General features: G+C 45.5%; 1 protein-coding gene and 2 long non-coding RNA genes across 6 annotated transcripts in view; 2 read left to right on the plus strand and 1 right to left on the minus strand.

Annotated features, from left to right (window-relative positions):
* The window catches only part of Abhd5 (abhydrolase domain containing 5), a 29,909-nt gene extending 25,315 nt beyond the window's left edge, over positions 1-4,594 (plus strand). For 3 of the 4 annotated variants that reach the window (NR_152865.1, NM_026179.2, NM_001359207.1), the window contains 3 exons: positions 929-1,040; positions 1,892-2,078; positions 2,583-4,593. Coding sequence is in view for 3 of the 4 variants with exons in the window: in NM_026179.2 (NP_080455.1) it covers positions 929-1,040; positions 1,892-2,078; positions 2,583-2,672 (389 nt within the window). In the remaining variant the exon portion in view is untranslated. Of the gene's footprint in view, positions 1-928; positions 1,041-1,891; positions 2,079-2,582 lie in introns of all 4 variants that reach the window. The other variant, XM_030244526.1, reaches the window with a different exon arrangement.
* Positions 4,595-5,091: 497 nt separating this feature from the next.
* On the minus strand, positions 5,092-21,871 carry A730085K08Rik (RIKEN cDNA A730085K08 gene). The gene is made up of 3 exons (NR_045967.1): positions 21,724-21,871; positions 12,591-12,669; positions 5,092-5,430 (listed from the first exon to the last, which is right to left on the minus strand). It is a non-coding gene; the product is annotated as an RIKEN cDNA A730085K08 gene (long non-coding RNA).
* Gm46135 lies at positions 5,909-7,868 on the plus strand. The gene is made up of 2 exons (XR_001779327.2): positions 5,909-6,339; positions 6,949-7,868. It is a non-coding gene; the product is annotated as a predicted gene, 46135 (long non-coding RNA).
* Positions 21,872-23,169: the final 1,298 nt, after the last annotated feature.

Raw genomic sequence — 23,169 nt, forward strand, 5'->3', positions numbered from 1 at the left:
GCCTCAGAGGATGATGGTCTGAGCTCCCACTTTGTCTCCATAAAACTTGTATAAGTTGTGAATGTTTTTAGCAATACATAACTGAGTATCTGATTAATGGCTTAAACCAAGGGGCCCCTTACTAGTTCCCTAATGCAAAGTCTGGGGCAGAGGTGGCTCTAGCATGTCTAGTAGCTTTCTTGGTGATGTTGGTTCTGTTTCTAAGCCTCTGGTGGTGACAATTCTCAACTTGACACAGGGTCTCACTGTGTAGCCCCAACTGGCCTGGAACCCAAAATGTAGATCACGCCAACCTCAAATTCACAGAGATCCACCTGACTTTGTCTTCTGAGTGGTAGGATTAAAGGTGTAGACCACCATCCTGGCCTATGTCTGTGATCCCTTTAATAATCTGGAGTCCTAGAACAAACACCCATGCCAGCAAGAGGCCTCTGCTCTTCTTCCTGTTTCCCTGAGGCCTTGTTCCCATCAGTTTGAATTTCCCAAACAAGTTCTGAGTTTATCTTAGAAAAAAATTATATATCCCATATATATCCCAGTGTGCTTACCTAGTCTTTAACATGTTGTTATTATGGGGGGGGGGGGGCTGGAGAAGAATACAAGCTAATAAGATGATATTAAGTTTAAGCTGCTCTATTCAATGACCTCATTTAGAAATTTATTCTACAATAACAAGTTCTAGGAAATTAACATATTTTGAGCTTGTAAAGCACACCTGTCAGCCAGTGTAGCATTCCCTTCAATTCTTTCATCTATTCTCAGGGAGCTTAAAAGCAATGTCCGGGATGTATACTTTTTCCAACCTAAGTTAGATATTTAGGACATAGATGTATGTACATAGCACTTACTGTGTAAACAAACACTATTTTTTTTTATTCTGTGAGTAAATTATAACTTAGAAGATTTGTGTTTTTGTTTCTGTCAATAGGGTTAAGTCTAGTGCAGCGTTTGAGGCCTGATTTCAAGCGGAAGTACTCCTCTATGTTTGAAGATGACACGGTGACAGAGTACATCTACCACTGTAATGTACAAACCCCAAGGTAAGGCTTTTGGTTCTGATTTTTTTTCTCATTTTTATTAGTTCTTTGAAAAATTTGTACCAACTATTTTGATTATATTTACTTTCCCTCAACTACCACAAAAACTATTGCTCTTCCCCATTTACCGAGCTTTGGGCAAGGTAAGAGTAGAAAGCAAAGTCTAAGGACGTGACCCCTGGAGGGCAAAGGCCTGACGTTCCCAGCAGGAACCTCAGGAAGGGAGTGTGATTCAGGGATATTTTTGCTTCATAGGGAGTTTGAAGCCAGCGAGTGTGGTGACTCCTAAGCTCACTTTAAGGCTCTGCCTCACTGACAAATACTGAGACAATCCTAGTTTAGCCAGGCCAGGGATGGTGCTGTAGTGCACTGCAACACTGCTTCACTAGAGGCAGACCTAGGGCAAGGCACACACAGCTTCTCCTGGTTCACTGGTAGTGGAGCTGCAGCAGCAGTCTGCCAACACAGGGTAGAGTCACTGCCAGGAGTAGAGCGGCTGTAGACTGGGGCCTAAGAGCCTGCAGTTCTGTGAGTGGCTGGCTGGCCACTTAGACCTGTGTTCATCAACTTGTTCAGCAGCTTCTAGAGCTTCTGCAGAGCATCCATTATTTCTGCTTTAGTTTCTATTTCAAATTAGAAGAAAACTTTGATTTAGTTACATTATACTATAGCCCTGTTTACCTAACAGCAGTAATATGTGGCTCCTCCCATACATTATCTAGTAAATAGTTTAAAAGTTTAAACAGATTTTTTTTTAATCCCAGGAAAGCCAAATATGAGTATGTTTTAACAGGTGAGACTGTAGCACAAACTCATTCCCTAAGTCACTCTGTATGGTTCTCTCCTCTCTGTAGTGGTGAGACAGCTTTCAAAAACATGACGATTCCTTATGGGTGGGCCAAACGGCCAATGCTTCAGCGGATAGGTGGCTTGCATCCTGACATTCCAGTTTCAGTGATCTTTGGAGCCCGATCCTGCATAGATGGCAACTCTGGAACCAGCATCCAGTCACTGCGACCGAAGTCCTACGTGAAGACAATTGTGAGTATGGAGCTGGCTTGGGCTTCCATTCAGGGACGTGTGTTTGATTATTCCCTCGAGGTTTCCAGTCTGGGCTCCACTCACAACCCCATTCAGAGACCTGACGTCACAGGGCTTTGGGCGAGGTTTGTGCCATACACACTTTGGTGTCCCAGTAGTGAGTCACCTTTCTGAGGTCTTCCCAGTCTCTCTGGAGACACTGAGAGACTGGCTCAGAATCAGATAAGCTCACACCCACTTCCCAGTGCAGTACACACAGTTGTGGTTTTTCCTGGGCCCTGCATTAGTCCTTTAGTTTAGAGTGTCATTTCTGCTGGCCCTTGCATGGTGGAATTGACTAAGATCCAGGAAGTTTTCCTGTTTATCCCAGAGCCTTCTGATAGAAAGCCTAAGTCATTTTCAGAGGAGTCTCCACTGTTCTTTTAAGAGTGGCTCTTTGCTTCTGGGGATCGCTGTGTTTCAGTACTGCTTTCTCACCTGCCGTGGTGGCTCTTCCTTTCCCAGGCCATCCTCGGGGCGGGGCATTATGTGTATGCAGATCAGCCAGAAGAATTCAACCAGAAAGTCAAGGAGATCTGCCACACAGTAGACTGAGCACACAGAACCATGCAGCACCCGTGACGGGTGCCGTTCATGAGCAATCCCCACAGCCCGAGGACCCCCGCAGTCTCCTGGACTGGACTCTGCAGCTTTCCACATTTAAACCAACCAGTGCCTTCTAGAAGAATGGCTTTCCTTTCTCCTACACAGAATTAAAATATAGGAGAGTCTCCCAATTTAATAATCGCCTTAAATAAAGGTTGTCCTTCTGATGTACTGAAAAATTGTGATTTTTCAGCTGAGACTTTTCTCAATTTCACCTAACTGCTTGTTAGGTGTTTGGTGTTGCAGTCCGTATGCCAGTGTACCTAGTCCATATGCCAGTGTACCTAGTCCATATGCCAGTGTACCTAGCGACTTCTGGGCCTGTGGTGTTAGGTGTTGGGAAGCTGCACTTTATTTTCCTTGCATGTATTTACTGTCTCTAACAACTAACATAGTTAACCCAAGTATTTTTATGTAAAAAGATTTCAATTTAGAATACTTCATTTTTGAGATGGAGTTTAGAATATTTCATTTTGAAATGGAACGAAAGGGTTAGGTTTTGATGTAAAAGACAGGAGTCAATCACTAGCGTTAACTTTCCTTGTTTTCCTGTTTTATGATCAAGGCCGTGTTTCAGCATTTTAAATGTGTTCCATGGTGACATAGTGCTTACAGCAACGCAGTTCCTGGGGCCCTTCTGTGTGTAATCTACAGGGTTCTATGAGAACATATGCATAGACTCAGCCATTCAAGTGCTGAGTAGCCCGAACCTGAAACCTGTCCCCTTTCCTTCCAGTATTCCCAGGACCCAGGATCTAGGTCCCCTCACTTGCAGGGATGTTAACACTGTTGCCTATCGGGAAACCAAGTCCCACTGTGTTCTCATGAGCAACCAGCTTACATGGTGCTTAAACTGGATTGCATTTTACCACTAACATTTAAAACTATGTGGTGCTGTTACGTCTCATGGCGCCAGAAATGAGATAGAACTTGTGGTTATTTTTATTGAATATTATGTTAATCTAACCACTTATATACTTGAAGTAAAATTATGAAAAAAATCTATTATGTTGTTTGAACTGTTTGGCAGAAACCACCATTGGATTTATAACTTTCTGACAGTGTTAAAGTGAGAGACAATTTGAAACTATGAAAAAGCTCCATGGAATAGCTGGATGCTGAGAAAGCCTTCTGTCTAGAGAACAGAGAACAAAGAGCATTGTTACCAACATTGTTTGTCCAGGAGAAAAGCAGATTACACAAATAAAACCTCGACCTCACAAATCACGACTCGATGACTTGAGCTATTACATTTTTAGTGACTAGTCAGGAAATTTTTTTGAAAATATAAAATTATATCACATGTAATTAACTGCCAGCAAGATTAGCTCCATACTTTAGGAGACCGTGAAAATCATATTGAAGCGGGACAAAGCAGCCTCCCAGCGACCCTTTATCTGACTCATTTAACGCATTAGGTTAGTGCAAGGAGCCACCGTGAGACCAAAAGTGCTTGTTCTCACCACCTTGAGAATAAAAATAGCCTTTTTCCCCCTTTATAGTTAGTGTTGTGGGTGGCCAGATCCACACTTGAGAGTGGTAGAACATTTGTGCAGGACTCTTACTTGGCAGTCACCAGCCTCAGTCTTTTGTTCACCAAAGAAAAAAAATTCTGCACAAGAAACCGGTCTGCCCAAAGAAACTGACTTCCCCACTGAGCTGCTTTGCTTTACTGGAAACCTGTGAAGCTTCCTAAACATTAAAATTTCCATGGTGTGTGCAGTGATTGTTGTAAAGGTTGAAGTAGTAAAGTTTATAATCTGCAAATTCTTGAGAACAGTGGTTGCTAAACATCTTTCTTGTAAACGATCTCTTAACTATCATTGGTCTTTGCTAAGTTATTTTACAGAATAAACTCGACAGTGCTAGCACCCGTGGGTGAGCTGTGTGTTTTCTTGAGTCTTTGGCAAGGACCCGTCTGTTAGAATGGCTGTGACAGTCCCATGAACACCGTGGTTTGGAGGATGGCTGCTCTGCACCGTGCAAGCTTTGTGGCAGTTGTGCACAGCTTCACTCATGGTCATGCAGGTCCTTAAAAAGCTTCCGGTTATCTTCACGGTAGGGTTCATCTCAGTGTCAGAACTCTTTATTCATATGTGTCTTTGATTAAGCAGCCATGCCAGGTCCCAGCACACTTGTACCAAGTATGGAAAATAAGAGGCCTAGAGAGTAGTGGTGGGGAGGGGAGACAGACTCAGTAACAGCTACAGGCAAGTGCAGAGAGTTGATAAAGGAGGCATCTCACTGATGGGGAAACAGGTGAAGTGGTACAAGTGTGACGGTCATATGAGGAATAAAGCCAGCTGCATTGCCTTTGTACAGGAGTGAAATCTGAATGCATCAACAACCCAGTCCGAGGAGTGAAATCTGCTAAGCATTGAGAAATTAAGTCTGGAACTAGACTTAGTGGTTCAGCTACAACATAATCATTGTATTAATTTCCCTGTTGCTGGGACAAAATATGGGGCAGAAGCAGCTGGAAGAAGGAATTACATCCTCAGCTTGGTAGCAGGCAGGCATGGTGACATCCGGGTGGCAGGTGGCAGGAGCAGCAGGCTACTTGTTCATGTCTCATCACTAGACGACCAGGAAGCAGAATGCTCAGGCAGGAATCTGGACGGGCTCTCATCCCTTACTCCTGGCCCTTCATCTGCCAGCCTCGGTCCCATGTCCGAATGCTTGCATGACCTTGCAAAACAGCCACCAGCTGGTGACCAAGATGACATCTGTATCAATAACAGCCATACACTGGAATATTATACAGTCTTACAAATGAGGTAGATCTGTAATGCTTTGATTTTTCAAAAACATCAAATTTTGAAAACCAGAAAAATGCAGACTATTCCATGCATTCACAGAAATATGTGAATGCATACAGAATAGTGTGTGCCTGAGGTTTTTTAAAGTTACGCTTGACACACATATGCTCATAGATATGTATAGATAGTTTTTGGAAGAAAAACTTGAGTTTGTTATCAGTGGTTAGCTTCAAAGAGGGATGCTTCTGTTTATACATATAAGCACTGGGGCCTTGTACATTCATTGTGTCATAATCAAAGTCACATAAAATACAGGGAAGAAATCTTGGTTACTATAAGGTAGGTAAAAAAGCAACTGTAGGGTCTTACCAGCTGCACTGACTTCCATGTGGTCATGTAGATCCACACTGAGGCCGGGGGGGGGGGGGGGGTCAGACTCTGTGTGGAAGACTCTATGCCACTTATTAGAACTTAAGTCATAAAGTCTAACCTGGAAGCACAGAAACTTTCTGTTTTAAAACAGGATCTTGTTATGTCACCCAGGCTAAACTCAAACTCATGATCCCTCTGCCTCTGCCTCCCAGATGTTGGGGTTGTAAGCGTGTACTAGCACACCTGGCCTCCTTTCTTGACTTAAACCTGTTGGAAGAGTCCCTGGGACTAGGATACACATTTCTCTATTTTATAATTTATTTCTTGAGCTGGGAATGTGGCTCACTTTAGGTAGAATGCTTGCTTTGAATATGCTTATTTCCAGCACCGAGTCAAACCAGACATGATGGGAGATATCAAAAATCCCAGCACTCGAGAGGTGGAGGAGGGAGGATCAGAATTTCAGGATCATCCGTAGCTGTGTCGTAAGTCTGAGATCAGCCAAGGCTGCATAAGAACATGCCTCAGAATATAAAAACCACATTTCTTTCTTCATCTCATGTAAGCTAATTTGCCCATTTACACGCAATGGCCCGGCTTTATGGTCACTTAAATTTTAAATCTGGGAGCTAAGTTAATTTAAGAATTTTCTTATCAGTTTTTTTTCTAAGTGATTTAGATAAGAAGTTTTATTATTGACCGTTCTTAATCCTTAAAGACGTGTGTATTCACTCAAAAGTTAAAATGCTTCCGTGAAGTGCCTATTAATTGAAGATTCAGAATAAATCAGGCCTACCTTTTTTCTTTCAATATATTGTATTCATTTTTGCAGGAAGAGTCCCTTGGCTGGCATGATGAGAAGGCAGAACATTCTTTGTCACCTTATCTGATCCTGGGTGTGAAAGGCCAGCCGAGCAGCCTGTGTGTTCCATAGAGGGAGGAAGTGGGGTTATAGTGCCCTCCTGCCACTACTGCAGTGTTACGGTGCTCATGGTGAAACTGCCAGTTTTCAGTCAGGTGTTACAGCAACAGAAACAACTGGGTGTAGCATCTAGTATACCAGACGCCAGTGACTAAGGTTATTTCCCTCTCAGGTACTAACCAGCTCAACACCGTTGTGCTGCCTAAAATCCCACAGATACCTGTCCAAGGCTGACAATGCAGGTGAGGCCAGGGCATGTGGTGAGTAACGGCGGTGAAGGAGAGAAGCCAGAGCAACAGGAAAGGGCTGCATTCTGACTGACTACAGGGGATAGCTGGGGACAGCTGTCTGCCCGCTGTGTGGCCCTTCCATATCACGGTGTTTCGGTGGCAGCTGATACCAGAGTCTCATTCTCACGCATGAGCTTCCCGAGTAGAAGTCCAAGCGTGGCATGGGTGGAGACTACGTCTACTCAGAGCAACAAAGTGGGAACGCAGGCACCTCAGAGTCCTCACAGCTGTCTGCTGCAGATGCAGAGCCAGGGTGCTGCTCCCAAGAGAGTGTCATTCTGAAGCCAGTGGGCAAGGCCTGGGAACCTGCATTTTAGCAGGCACATTCCCCAACCATGAAACTTCACACAGACAATTCAGGCAGACAGTTCATTTGGCTAAACTCAAAAACAAAGTTTTTAGCATGTTCATCTTTAGCCCAGTAGCCCACAGAGATAGGCAGGAGTTTTATCGAGACCTCAGACTTCCCTCATGTTCCCTCTATGACCCCACTTCATTTAACCGTGAGCTGCCCTTACTTAGTCCTTTGTCTTCTGAAGTCAGAAGAGTTTCTGGTTTACTAGAGTTTGGGGCTCCTCCTCAGTTCACTGCGTTGTGGATAAAAAGTGTGTGCAGAAATGCCCGTCTCTGTTTGAAGTGTTGGCCCTTCCCTGAAACGCCTTGCTGTGTCCCTTCTCCAGCATGCTCCTGTGCCATCAGCATGTCCCTGTGTCTCCAGCATGCTCCTGTGTCATTACCTGATTCTGTCGTGAGTGGGTACTTTGGCTCATTTACTGTCCTTGAAAATGAATTTCTGAGTCTCTCTGCTGGTGTCCCATAAGTCCTGGCTGAAACATACAGAAATACATGCTCGCCCCTGTCTCTGCATTTACCTCTCGACAGCCTGCTGTGACTTAATCTGGCCAGCTGTGGCTACTCCTACTGTGCTCTCCTAACCCTGATTTTACCAAGAACTAGCCAGCGCAGGGAGACCTGTGTTCTTGCACTGATTTTAGAGAATAGGGTTAATGCCAACAGGTGGTTTGTAGTCTACATCTGGTCTGGAAGTCACCACTTCAGCTTCATTCCAAAGTAGCATTGATTTGAGGCTTTGGCCTCGCAGGCCCCCAGAGGCTGTAGCATCTGTTGGCCTGATGTCCCTGGGATTCCGTTCACCTTGGCATGACCTGTGGTCAGAGCTCTGTTTCATTGTTATCTGACAGTCCCTGTACTTTGGGTTAAACTATGCAAACACAAGCAAATGGTTAAAATCTTGGAAAATGCCGAATTCTTGCAAATGGGGGAAATTTGGATGCTTCTAACAAATTTAAATTACAAGGTACCTCAAAGCTTCACTCAAAATCCCAGGGGTAACTGCAATTGTGAATATGCCAGGAAGTCAGCAATGTTGACTGATGAGTGTTTTTTAAACTTCTGCATTGCTGATGGCAAAAAAAAAAAAAAAAAAAAAAAAAAAAAAATAAGACAGGCCAGGACAACGTAAAATTAAAGAGACATGGAAGAGGGACAGAGGCACCTCACCCCAGAATCTGAAATGTGGCTTATATTTCTGATCGAGTCAGAACTTCCACACAGCTGATGAGATCACGACTGGCTACAGAGACCTCAGAGTTATGATAAGCCAGCAAATCATGTTGATTGAGGCTGAACAGATACACAAACCTTGTGTTTATCAGAATCAATAGCCTCTCTACCCCGATGTGGACAATGTGCCTCACGGTTTATGTTCAAAAGAAAATTATCTGAGAGAAGTAGTAAGCCAGCGCATATATTTTTATTTAATATTTAAACTTTGCAGTCTTTGAACCTGATTGTAAATTATGCATCCTCTTAGCACTTTAAGCCACAAATCCTATGGATGCCACAGAACGCTACAGACCAGACTTTCTCAGGGGCCCCTCCATGCTCTACAGGTCGATCTGCCTCATTACTGTCTCATGAGTCCAGGTCTGCTCCACTCAGGCCTCTGAAATTCTTTTCTGTAGTAAAACTAAGCTCGCTCCCAGTTGGACATGACTGATAGTATCCAAGGAGGAGAGCTCAGGGTAGCTGCCATTTTACCAGTCCTGGTTCCCCGAGCCCCTCCCCTTACTCATAAACCCAAGAGGTGATACTCCTGAAAGGATTCCTCCATACTTGAACCAAAATGGGACCAGTGCCAGGTTTCCTTGATGCTTAGAAGTAGGTTAAGTGGGATCTGTAATCTGAAAGTCAACACCCTGTGACCCACTATCTGCCACCTCATCATTCTTTTCTGACCTACGGTGCCAGAAGCCAGCCATTAGGTCATCTACACACCGCATGCAGACCTGTCCAGTAGCTTGGGCTCCCAGACTTGTCTGGGAACTGAGGAAGTCTGAACAAAGGAGCCTCAGGGCCTAGCAGTGTAGGCTTAACAGCCATCCAGTAAGAACCTGTATCCACAGTGAGCCAGGAGACCCCCCACCCTAGCCTGTCATGACCTGTATTCTCCTAGCTCTTCTGAAGTGCTTTTTAATCTGCACGGTAGGTTAGAATCCCTTTTGCTAAGGACATGGGGCTCCTTTACTGGGAAACAGTGGAGAACAAGCTGGCTGCTTTTCAGATGTGCACTGTTGAAGTTTACACCGCAACTGCCCCTATCGAGAGGAGTACACATAATAGCAGTCTCCTCGGAATGACCTCAGAGTTAGAGAAGCCCAGAATACATGGCTGGGGTGTCAGGAGTGGGCAAGTCATCTGAGATGATGGGGGACCATCCTCACAATGGAGGGAAAAGCACCACTGCTGCCTCTCTTCTTACCATCCACCTAAGACCTCATAAACTTTGGATTTCATCCGAAGCGTAACATGCATTTGTGGATAAAGCAAGATAGGAGACCTCCTCCTTCAGACACCACCTCCGTATCTCAGACAGAGATGAAACCCACGACACATAGCTAGTGCCTGGGAACCAAAGAAATCTCACTCCCTTTATAATTACTTCTGGTGTAGTATCGCCAGGTATTACAGATAGCAGGGTCAGGTTGGTGTACCATGGGTTACAGTGGGCAGAAAATTATAGACATGATAAAGGTAGATAGCTTCACCACAGAGCCAAGTTTTGATCAAGATCTTACAGAACTGCCAACGCCATGGCAAGGTGAAACGGGTATGTTCGGAATGAATGAAGGTAAAACCATAACAACGGTACAGCCAGTACTGTAGTCTTTGCCACAGACTCTACTCAAGAGTGTGAATAAGATGTGGACACTTTCCTGGGGGATCACAGCCTATTTACAAGCAAACAGCTGCCACTGTATTCCCTTGTGTGCTTTGTCAATTACAAGACAGACAAACGTCACTGTAGAGGCACTAAGATCGCATCTGACCTGGTGATTAGCAAAACTGAGGCAAGAGGTGTCATTAAGACAGAAGGAGTAGACTCTACTCACTGTGAGTAAGAAGCAATAGCATGGGAGAGTCATCTCCAAACCTCCCACATTGTTTCCTTTAACCCTTGGAGCAGCCTGGAGGGAAAGATAAGCTTATTTCAGTAAAGGACCCAGAGGCACAGCATTTGCTGGAGCAGGTGTTGGTGGAGGTGTGTGGGGTCACATGGCTTTTCCTGGGCCAGCTCCTGCCGGTGGCAGCTGCCACTTGACTTCCACACACCTTCCTCCCAAGGGTTGCTCTTAGAATACTCTAAAAGGAGTCTCACCTGCAGATGTAATCTGGAAGACAACATCAAGGAAACCTCCTCCCTGACAGAGGCAGAAGGTGAAAAGCAGCCGACAAGAGACAATGTGAATTCCAAAGATTGGAGGAGAGAGATCACTGATCCACAGGACCATGGCCAAATTAATTAATTAAAGTTAGCTTTTTTTTTTTATTTGTGTAAGCTGGCTGTCTCCCCCTAAGGTGGGGTTCAAGAGGTCAGCATTGGGCCCGAGGAAGTCAGGAAACCCAGGATAGACTCAGGAAAAGGAGTTTTCAAGTTGGTTTAGGAAGCAAATAGGTTAGGTCACAGAAGCAGATCATAAGCACAACAAGTTAGTCATAACGAGGTGGTCATGGAGTAGTTATAATAACAAACTTTTGAAACAAAGGTAGAGTTGCAAGATGGTCATAATGTTTTGAAACAAAGACATGGTTTCCTGGAGCAGGCAGTACAGAACCATTTGTAGTTGAGCTTAGAGTTGAGTCATAGCCCAATCCTTAAGATAGAGGTTTGATCATGAACAGGAATGAACCTAGCTTGTCTTTAATTTAAGATGGCTTTTAAGTCTAAGATGGACACAGGCTGGTTCATCAACAAGAGACATAAATACTGGTGGCCCTGGTTTACACTTTGCGCATGGTAGACAATCTGAACAGAGAGGCTGAGCACTTTTTTATTTAAGTGGGGAATAGCAACCTATCCATTTTAAAAACAAATTACTTTGAAATGCTCTTGAGTGTAGAGCAGTAACGGTGGAGGGAATCGCCCAGTGAGACTACCACCTAGTAAGGTCACCAGGGTCTTTGATTAGAGCTGATGGAACTCTCTAGAGAGAGTCACACGCCTTCAGCAGTCAGAATGGGAAGCCTGGCAGTTCATCTTTAAAACAGGGATTATCTAAAAGTTTGAAATTCTTTCCAAGGAGGATGATTTGAACTTAGATTTTCACAGAGTTTCCTGCATGTGATAGTTTGAAACTGAACTGTCCACCACAGGTTCATGTCTTGTGCACTTAGTCTCCAGTGGATGGTGTGAATTGGGGGAGTGGATGGTGTGAATTGGGGGTACGTGGAACTGCTGCGAGGGGACCTAGCTGGCACTATTGTAGCGGGCTTCTCTGCTTCCTGGTCACTGTGTGAGCATTTCCGTCTTGAATTCACGCTGCCGTGGAGGATGGTCTACCCAGCCTTTCCCCTCAGTGGCAGATAGAAAAATCTAAAATAAGCCTCCCCCCCCATAAACTGTCTATGTAGAGTGTTTGGTCACAGCAAGGGGAAAATAACTAATACATAAGAGGAGGAGCAAAGAGAGAGCATCCTGGACACACAAAACCTCAGTGTGGCAATGAGGTGGTGGAGCCCAGTACACAACGAAGACGTGAGACCTCTGTTCAGGAAGTGTAAGGAGTGCTAAGACAGCCACTGCAGGGCATGGGGTGAGTGTGGAGCCCTCCTGAAAGTGGTTCAGTGATCTAGGCATGCACAGGTCATATGCCTAGGAAGCCGACCTCAAACCATGAAACACATTGTATTACAGTTCATCTCTGGCTATGTAAATGGCACCTCTGCCTCCTTATAGTGCAGTGTACAATCTGTGCTTGTCTTCAGACTACCATGACCACCACCAACAACAACAACAAAAATAGACTTTATAATCTAGAATGTCCTGCCTGTGAATGGGGTTAACCTGGGATCCAGTAAAAATCCTGATTGTAAACAAGCCTCAGAAAAGAAAGTGGGAGGAACACTCACTTCCTGGACAATCAGGCTTCCGTAGTCATCAGAAGATTACACAGTCTTGTGATGTCCTATTTTCCAGAAGGGGAAGGAGGTGGGCCCAGATTACCTGATGATCTGCCTCTCTGGAATTTATCCACCTTATCTCCATGGTATTTAGCCACGTCGGCATTACATCACAAGTCCTCCTGGGGCCAAGAAAGAAGAATGGTCCATTTAAGAATGGCTAATAGGCCTTTTCTGCTTAAAACTCCATTCCTGTGTTCCCTGAGCTGCTAGGAACACAATTCCATGATAAAGTCAGTTAACCTTTGACCACTGTCTCACCATAGGCTGCTTCAACAGATCCAGGACTGAACAACAGGTAGGTGAGAGTTGACGTGTGCAGTAGCTATCAACATTAGATAAAACGGAAGCCCCATTCCCCAGATGTGCCTAAACAATTGGCAGAGACCATCCCTGGAGGGTCTACTCCTGACAGGGGGTCTTGTTCAGTGAAGGCTCATGAGCAGAATCCACTTCACATGAGCTGGGAGGTAAAGGGAGATATAGCTGGATTAAACAGACTTGGAGACTTGAAGGGACAGGCCAGGGAGAGCCCAGAGAGGTGCCAACCAGAGACAGAAAAGGCATTTCTGGGGCTGGGGCTGGGAAGATGGCTCAGTTAATAAAGTGCCTGCCATAAACTTCTGAGGGCCTGAGTTCAATCTCCTACCCCCACATAAAAGCCATCTTCTGAGAATGGGTAGGGGGGAGGTCAAAGACATTCAGATGCCTAAAGCACATTGGTCAGCTAGCCTAGTTCATTTAGTGGGCTCTGCATTCAGTGAGAGATCCTGTCTCAAAAAGTTAAGGTGAAAAAGAGCTAGAGAGATGGCTCAGAGGTTAAGAAACTCATTGCTCTTACAGAAGACTCAGATTTAGTTTCCAGTACTCACATGATGGTTCACTCACAAGAAGAAGACGAGGAAGAGGAGGAGAAAGAGGGGTATGGGGAGGAGGGGGAGGAAGATGAACAGGAGGAGGAAGGGGGGAGGAAGATGAACAGGAGGAGGAGGAGGGGGAGGAAGAGGAGGAGGAGGGGGAGGAGGAGGAGGAGGAGGAGGAGGAGGAGGAGAAGAAGAAGGAGAAGAAGAAGAAGAAGAAGAAAAGAAGAAGAAGAAGAAGAAGAAGAAGAAGAAGAAGAAGAAGAAGAAATGAAGAAGAAGAAGAAGAAGAAGAAGAAGAAGAAGAAGAAGAAGAAGAAGAAGAAGAAGAAGAAGAAGAAGAAGAAAAGAAGAAGAAAAGGAGAAGAAGAAGATGACCTGGCCCTAACCTCATGAATTAGACTCCTCTGGGATGCAGGAGAACATCTCCTGGGTGTTGTGGATTTGCAGCCTGAGCTGAGCGCATTGCCCTGGGATCCACCAGAGACTTCTACTGTCTTAGAGCAAAGCTACTGTGGCTGCCCCGAGCTGCATCCAGGCCTCTGCCTTGCTCTATATGGCTGAGAGGAAGATGAGGCGTTCAGATGTTAAGGATGATTCTGACCCCACACCCTTGATGCACAGTTAATGTCTTCTCCAGCTGCAGCTGTAGGGAGCCTTGGTGGGGGTAAACATGATCGTGTGTGTGTGTGTGTGTGTGTGTGTGTGTGTGTGTGAGAGAGAGAGAGAGAGAGAGAGAGAGAGAGAGAGAGAGAGAGAGAGAGGCTTCAGTCAACTGGTGACAAGCCCCACAACCCCAGTTTAATCCCTGGGACAGCATAGTGGAAGGAGAGCTGAGCCCCACAAGCTATTCTCTGACTTCTGTATGTGACACACACACACACACACACACACACACACACACACACACACACCCCACCACCACCACCACCACCACCAACCACTGAACAAAAGTATAATAAAAAGTATTAAAAGTTATCCTACTGTCTCTTTTCTTTCATATTAGGTAAAATCAGACTTGTCACCTCTGTCTTTTCATGAACTCACACTCTTGGCTTTGGATTCTCAATTTTCTTGCCTCTCTCTGCTTTTCCTGTGCTGGGATTGCAAAGTACGCTGCCATGCCTACTCTACTCTCTTGACTTCAGTTGTTGTTGTGGTGGTGGTGGGGGGGGGGTGAAGGTGAAGATAGAAATCTGCCATGCCATGCCATGCTATGTGATTCTCAAAAGCAAGTGGTACATAGGAGTGTCTGTATCTATCTTCATACTTCCAATTCCATCCATAAAGTCACTGTGGAGGGAGAGAGAGGATGAAGAGCAAGGAAGATAGCATCCAAGTAGAACTATAAGAAAATGTGTTGAAATACAAAGTGAATACTATAACTTTTCGAGGAGCATACATGCTAGAATATTGTATAGTTAGTACTGAGCACAAAAATATATAGACACACAAGGTGGGAGTACATTTTATGCTACTCTGACAAAGGAAAGAGCTTTTGGTAAAATCCTATGGTGCCCTACCTGGGCCCAGAGGCTTTCTTTTTTGAGAGACTTTAATTACAAATCCAACCTCCTTGATGGTTGGTAGGCCTGTAACCATTTTGTGGGGCCGTGAAAGGCAGCCTGTTTTAGTTGAATGAGGCTTGCTCCGGAGACCCAGTAGGAAATTCTACAAGGGACAGAACAGTGAGCCACATTCCCAAAGACAGGTGTATGACACCACAGAGCCCCCAACTCCATAATTCTGTGACTATAAGTCACACAGACAATGTCCCAAGCTTCTGGCATTCTGGCTAGACTCCACTCCAACAGTTACCAGACTATAGTCAGGTAGGCTCCTCCCCACAGTTACCTGGCAACAGCAAGGTAACCCTGCCCACTATAAAAGAAGCTGCTTGGCTCCTCTTCACTCTTTTAAAGTCCTCACCTTTCTTACTTTCATCTCTAGCCCCCCTTCTCTCTCTCCCTTTCCCCCTTTCTTCACATGGCCATGGCCAACCTCTCTCCCTCTTTCTACCTTCTCTCTTTCACCCTGCCTTTCTGCAATAAAGCTCTAAAACCATAGACTGTCTCTGCTCATCAAGGCCCCCGTGTTTGAACAATGGGCTAGGCTTTCCCCTAAAGAGTTGTGTCTAACCTCCCAATGGAAGGCCTTCCTATATTCCAGCCACGGACCAGACTAAGGACCCTCGGACCCTCGCCTATGTGGGAACCACCCAGTGTCCTCTCTTTCCCTGCCCTCCCCTCCCTTCGGCCCTGGGGTTGACCAGGCCGCCCCCAGAGCCCCCATTTTGTTCTCAGCTCTTCCACCATGTCCAGCAGTGTTTGGGATGCCTGAGACTGAGAACATGTTATCTCTGTCCTCTGTGAGGCCCAGAGACCTCTGACTACCCATTGTCCACCCCCTGGCAAGGTGGGGTTCCGTGGCTTCCCACAGACACACAGACACACAGACACACAGACACACAGACACACACACACACACACACACACACACACGAGGCTGTGTGGAAAGCGTGCCACAGTCCTTCCTCCTGCGTCTGCCCACCCAGAACACTAGAACTCTGGCAGGATGCGGGTTTTCTCCTGCTCCCTTTATTCTACTGCCCTGCACCATTAAGTAAACTGAATGAAGATTTTTCTTTTTTTTTTAGGCTTCCTAAAAATTAAATCTTTTAAAAAACTTCATGTGATAGTTTGAATATGCTTGGCCCATGGAAAGGGAGACTATTAGGAGGTGGGGCCTTGTTGGAGGAAGTGTGTCACTGTAGGGGTGGGCTTTGAAGGTCTCTTCCTCTGCTCCAGATCTGCCCAGTGAGAGTCTCCTGGCTTCCTTTGGATCAAGACATAGAACTCTCAGCTCTTTCTCTAGCCCCGTGTTTGCCTGGATGCTGCCATGCTTTCTGCCAGGATGATAATGGATTGAACCTCTGAAACTGTAAGCCAGCCCCAATTAAATGTTGTCCTTTATAAGAGTAGCCTTGGTCATGGTGTCTCTTCACAACAGTGGAAACCGTAAGACATTTTACATCTGACATTTAAAAGCTGGAAAACATCTCTCTTACTCTGAGAGAAAAAAATGAAAAGAATTGGAAAAAAAAAATGCTAGCCTTTCTTGACCTTGATGGAGAACTAAGGGCATAGGACAAACAGCACCCCTAAAATCTGGAGAGGAAAGCAAACCCAGTGTTAGACTGGAGCCCCCAATCATCCCCCACAAAAGTAGGAACCCCCTCTACCCTCCTTCTGCTCAATCCCGCCCACACAGAGAAACACTGGGCTAAAATGTCATCACTCTGTATCCCCCTGTTCCTAGTGACCCACCCAGGAGTGCCCACCCAGGGGCTCAGTGTTTGACCTTGTATGGGTACAATCTTAGCTCCTGGCTATCATGTCATCACTCCTTGGCTAAACTTTATAAAACCCCCTTGCTTTAACCCAGATGTGTGATTTCACTGACCTCCACCTGTGAGATCCATGAACCCACCCACCCAAAACCTGCCTTCGAATAAAGCTACCTTTATCTTCTTTTAATCTGGTCTAATCTGGTCTATACCTACATCATAGGGAGGGTAAAAGCCTATCACAAAGAGTCATTCGTCACCTGGCTGGCATTTGATCCCCAACACTGCCAAATAGATAAACACAATGCAGGCTGGGTAGACAGCCTCTAAGCCATAGGCACTGTGGTGAGGTGGGTGATTTGTTCAGCTTTGGAGTGATGGGTCTTGAGATCTGTCTTCACACAGGCCCTCGGGAGGCAACTGATCTAAAACTGGGGTTGAAAGGGTGGGCTGGATGTAAAGACTTGGGAAGTGGAGTGTAGTCTAGTGACAGAAAGCTTATGTAGTATGTTGTAAGGCTTTGGGTTCAACCCCCACAACACAACCAAAATAAAAACCGATCTGTTAGGAAGAGGGAGACAGTTTCCAATCAGGCAGTAGGGTTGTTAGTAAGGGAAGTGGATGGAGGGAATCCAGACCTGGGCTAGAACCTTGGGAAGCATGCACATCCAACATCCAGCTTTGCAAAAATGTTGAGAGCAACACAATTAGGACTGGGTTGTTCCTCCTTGATTAATTATCAGGGAAGAGGGACTCTTAGGCATGGGATTTTGAGAGTGGAAAGACTACAATGAGCTTTCACAATTACATTAAAAAAAGAAAAATAGACATGGGACAAATTTGTGATCAAGGAAAAACATTCATTCTAGGTCAGGTCCAAGGATGAAGCCACAGGTGTGCACCGTGATAAAGCAAGGCCATATGAAACTGTTGCTTTAAACTTATAATGAGCTTAAAGAATGAAGCACTGCTAAAGCAGCCTTCTTCTGTAACTCCCCTTTTGTGTAAAATTTTACCTGTGAAGTAATTTCTAAAGAACTTGTCTAAGAAGATATAAGGAATGCCAGGGTGTGACCCATATGCCAAATATATGTGTGTGTGTCTGTTTGTCTGTACATACATGTGTATGTGTGTCTGTATGTATATAAATATACATGAGCACGTATGCAGCTTACAAGACAGGTGGCCGGGCCAGACTAGAATATATGTTTGTGAATGTGTGTGTCTATGTAAATAATTTTCTTTTTCTATTTTTCTTTTCTCTCTGTTTCATGAAGAGTTAACAAATTTCAAACCACCTCTTGTCTGGCCAGCAATAGGTCCTTGAGCCAGAGAAAAGGGAGCCCTAACAATTAAGCTTTTTTTCTTTTTAATCTCCTTGCTGACAAAAAGAGTTTATTACAAGAAGCCACCAGCTTTTGGCCTTAGAATAGTAAAAAATTATAGTCAGCAGAATTGCTAAAGATAAATAAACTTTGGCCTCGACCACTGGCCCCGTACCCGTCGCTGCCTTTCTCATAGAACTGGTTGCTGGACTCTGGCACACATCAACGTGAAAATGAAGACCACTACTCCTGGGATATTTTTAAAAAGCCTTTTAAGAAGAAAAGCCCCAATAGGAACTGCGCATGCAGCTGGATTCCAGTGCCTTTCAGAGAAATCAGTGTAAAATGCTCACCTGCGCCTTCCTGTGCTCTGTGTGTTTTAACCCAAGCTTTGATTTATGTTTTTCATATTGACCTTTGTTGTTTGTCTCATTTAAAGGGAAAAGATTGATAAACTACTGTCCATTTTATCAAAAAACTTCATAAGTCAAAAGAAAGAGGCCTAGAGTTAATGACAGGGAAATGTTTGTCAAAGCTGTAACAGACACCTGTAGAGATGGTGCTGCGGTTAAGAGCACTTGCTGCTCCTGCACAGGATGCGGTGTGAGTCCCAGCACCCACATGTGCATGTGTGTGGAGCGCTTACATACACTCTCTCACACACATCAACACTAAAGTTAAGTAAATTTAAAAAATGTAAAGTTGTGACAGATGAAAGGATGCCGAGTCATTGCTGAACAGCTTACCACAGGTAAGCAGGGGTATGCCAAAGCTCACAGTGCGTATGGGGACAGACCATCCACATGCTTACAACAGCTGAGGAGGGAAGTTCAGATCACCAAAAGAAGCAAAGTGAAGCTGTCATCCAGCAGACCCATGTGCAGCCACCATGGTGGCTACTGTACTCTTCCACCCTTCTTGGAAGGCAACTTTGCAACTGGTGGCAAGAAACTCCAAAACGTGAGCCTGTGCCCTTTTACCCAGCAACCTCCATTCTAAGAAGCTGCCAGAGAAAATAGACACATCGGGTCAAAGGTTCACACAGACATGTTTGTCTCTGTGCCCCAACGATAAGGAAGGAACAGAATATGCTAAATGTTGGCAAGTTGGGCTTTGCCTAAACAGCTCACAAATACGAAATCACACTCTGGATTTTTAATGGTATTGTAAAATATTCATGATGTCAGGGGAGAAAAAGGATACGAATTTGCATAAATCACAAAAAGAAATACACAAAATATTAAGAGATCGACATGTGGGTGGTGGCTGGCTTACTGATTGGAAAATGCAGATGTCTTTTCTTTTTTTTTTTTTTACAACTCAAACTTCAATAACAAGCACACTCGTTTTGTATTATTGACTTTAAAAAACAGTTTTCTTGAGCTTAAAACCCTTTGTGACTACAAAATTAAATCAACTCTGAAAAGTTAATTAACTTGAACAATGTGTTGAAATAATTAAATTGATAAGAAAAGTCATTGAATTTCTAAAAAGCACTAAGACTACTATGAATGTTCTGTATGCAGAGAAAATTGTTAGTTTTAATGACAGGAAAAGTGTTGGGGGTGGAGAATTAGCCCATGTAGAACCAGTGTGATTGAGTGTGTGTGTGTGTGTGTGTGTGAGTGTGTGAATGTGTGATTGAGTGTGTGTGAGTGTGTGAGTGTATGTGTATATACAGAGAGATAGAGACAGACAGGCAGACAAACAGACAGGGACAGAGACAGAGATGGATTTTTTTCTTTTTAAAATTGTTGTATTTATTTTCATTTTATGAGTGTTTGCACATGTGTGTATGGTGCCTGCAGAGGTCACAAGAGGGCATCAGATCTGCTAAAGCTGGAGGCACAGGTGGTTGTGAGCCACCATGTGGGTTCTGGGAACCAAACTTGGGTCCTCTGTAAGAGCAACCAGTGCTCTCAACAGGTTTTTGTTTTTTTTTTTAAGCCATCTTTCCAGCCTCGGACAAGGGTCAGGGGATCTTCAGGAAGTGCTGCTCACTCCCACAGGCAGCAGCATCACCAACTGCTTGAATAGGAGAGTCTTTATTCCAAACCCACCTTCCTGGCTGTATTCAGGGAGCTGCAGAGGAGGCTGTGTGCTAGGCTCTCTGAGTGGAGCTTAGGTCTTACACTGTGGTGTTTTCTAGGGCTCATGACTCCCTTGCAAGTGCCCTAAATCTTTTAACAAAAAACACATTGAGAACTAGCTTTTGGCCTGTCCACCATAAGGCCGCAGAGAGGCTAGGCCTGTGGTGTTGGTGTTGGTGGATAAATCAGATAGCCTTGGTTCTGCCCTTGTGACTCAGAGATGGTCATTACCTCATAGCTCCCAGGAGTTGCTCCTCCTCATGACCACTTCTACCCCCAGGTCTGGGGCAGAGCAGCCACCTAAACAGTCACTCCCTGCTGTCTCCAGAACTTCTACTGTGACAGTTAAAGCTGCCTTCTATGTGAGAAGGCCCTAAGGAGACTGGAGCTGTGGTGTGAAGACCCTGGCTCAGGGGAAGACAGGACTGAACAGGAGCCCTGAGGGAACCCACACTATATTAGGAAGGACTCTGAGTAAACCACTTGCCTTGGTTTCTTTAACTGTGAGGAGGAAAGGATGGCCCTGACACCGCTGCCTCCTCTTAGGGGCCTCAAGAGATGAAACAGGAGAATCCTGTAGATATGCCTTGAGCACACCACCCAGGCCAGACTGAGTTCCATCAGCACAAATCGAGGGATCCTGTTAACGTCTAATATGCCCAAGGTTTATGGCTTCCCCAGAGCAGAATTCTCTCATATTCCAAGTGTCAAAGGTCAAATACTACAATCTGCAAACATGTGAGAAAGAATTATTCAGGTGGTGCCGGCATCCACATGTGTGAGTGTGCATGTGTGTGCCCCCGGGGGCCAATGGCCCTGTGGGAGATGGTGGGAGGTGGCCCACCCAGAAGTGTCAGTTCAGCCCAGATGGAGGATGGCTGAGTTCCTTCACTTACCATCTGTGGTCTGGGGGTCGGAACAGGATAGATGCTGGGAAGACCATGAGTAACAGTGGGGTTTGAGGCTGGAGAAGCGAGGATAAAGGGGTTCCCTTTGCTCACTCTTCCAGATGGCCAGAGACACAGTGAAGGGTGTCCATCAGCCACTGTCACCCTCTTGGTCCACTCCTCTTTCTCTTGTATGTCAAGTTAATGGCAAACCTAATTCTGAGCCGACTTAGGGGATGGAGGTAGGGCATGGAGTATGCCATCTGGGGACTAAGGATCCCCAAGAAATGAGAAGCAGCTCTCTGGGTCTGGAATACGCAGACTCTTTACTACGCTGAGGAGATTCTGGTGAGTAAGGAACCTGGATGGATGCTCCAGGTAGGAGTGGGTTGGATAAAGAACCTTGGACCTAAATAGCTCAGAATTCAGCTCTGACACTGCAAGGAGCCCTTGGCAAGCCCTTGGAGATGGCCCCTCTTGACAGAGCCATGTTGTCTCTGGGAAGCTCCAGCTTCCAGGTTAGCATTGGCTCAGCAGAGGAACTTCCCAAACCCTTCTCCTTGTTAGCCACGTTTGTTGTAGTATCTCCCCCAATCCTCCCCATTCCTGGGTCCCTGGTCCTTCTCATTCATGTACCCAGGACAAAAGTCAAATCCTCCCCCACTGACCTTCTCCAGCTGTATGTAGGGTTGTTATGAAGCCAGGCTGGGGAGGTTGCAGGTTGGAGAAGAGCGGTCTGGGCCTGGTTCTGGGGTTCAGCCTTGCAGGGGATCACAGAGCAATGTGCTGCTTCCTGTTTCCAAAAGGCTGCATATTAATTAGGACGCTAGTTTGCTTCACCTATTCTGGGATGAGTTCCCGAAAATAGTATAAGAGGAAGAGAGCTCTCCTCCCGCTCTCTGCTTGCTCGCTCTCCTCCCTGCTCTGGCCTGCGCCTGCCTCCAGGCAGTTCTCACTGAAAGTGCTGTGGCAGTGGGAGGGAGGAGCCAAAGAAGGTGTTAATTCGCACACATCAAAGATGCACACTTTCATCTGGCTGCAGAAAAGAGAACAAGGGAACTCACACAGCTTTAGTATGATCAATGAACTTCCTCCCTTCTCAGAGGGGTTTGAAAAGAAGACGAAGAAGAAGAAAATCACCAGGCTTAAGAAAACCTTCCCAGTAGCTTCTACAATTCAAAGGACCTTCTCTGCCATATTACCTGCCTGGACTTCCTGGGGCCACGGTGGTGTCTGTTGGGCTTTAGAAAGGTTCCTGAAACTCCTGGTGGTCAGTCAGCAGATGTCAGAGCCAGACTGTGCTTGGGCCTGAGCTCTGAGCCCCTAGCAGGAGTGGGAGAGACTGGTAGGTTGGGGCTAGGGGCAGAAAGGGGAACAGTCCAGGCCAGGTCTCCTGTCTGTCCTTGAGCTGGTACTGTTGGAATGGAGGGGCTGTGTACCTCTGGAGGACATTGATACTGAAAATAATTGACCTTGAATTTGAACACAGGCCCTGCTGCTGACAACTAAGTGATACTCTGGGTCTGGGAACCAGAAGCAATCCTGGAGATCATTATTATTTGCATAAAAGTATTTCAGCAGGGCCAGAAAGATGGCTTGGTGGGTAAAGTCACTTGGCTATGCCAGTCAACAGAGATTCTGAGACTGCTTGACTCCTGGACTCTAGTCAGTCCTGGAATTCAGGCACTGAGTGTGAGTCTCTTCCTCCCTCCTGTCCCATGGAGTGCCCTCCTTACCCTGTTAGAGCTGAAATCTTGGCAGCCATGCTCAGCCATGCTGGGCTAGGTGGGTGGTGACATTGTTTTCTGGCTTTAGAGAGACAGAAACCCCTCCAAGGCAAGGCGGATCCTCTCTGCGTGCTCCTGTGACTCTTCTGCCTCTTTTTGGATGCTCTATGCTGAGAGACCAATTGCTTACTTTGAAGATGTGAACCCTGCTCAAAAGATTTTTGAGGGTCTGGAGAGACAGTTCGGTGGTTAAGAGCCCTCAGAGGTCCTGAGTTCAATTGCTAGCAACCACATGGTGGCTCACAACCATCTGTGATGAGATCCGATGCCCTCTTCTGGTATGTCTGAAGACAGTGACAGTGTACTCATTTACATAAAAATAAGTAA

The sequence above is a fragment of the Mus musculus genome, chromosome 9, assembly GCF_000001635.26.
Source record: "Mus musculus strain C57BL/6J chromosome 9, GRCm38.p6 C57BL/6J".
NCBI classification, from domain to species: Eukaryota; Metazoa; Chordata; class Mammalia; order Rodentia; family Muridae; genus Mus; species Mus musculus.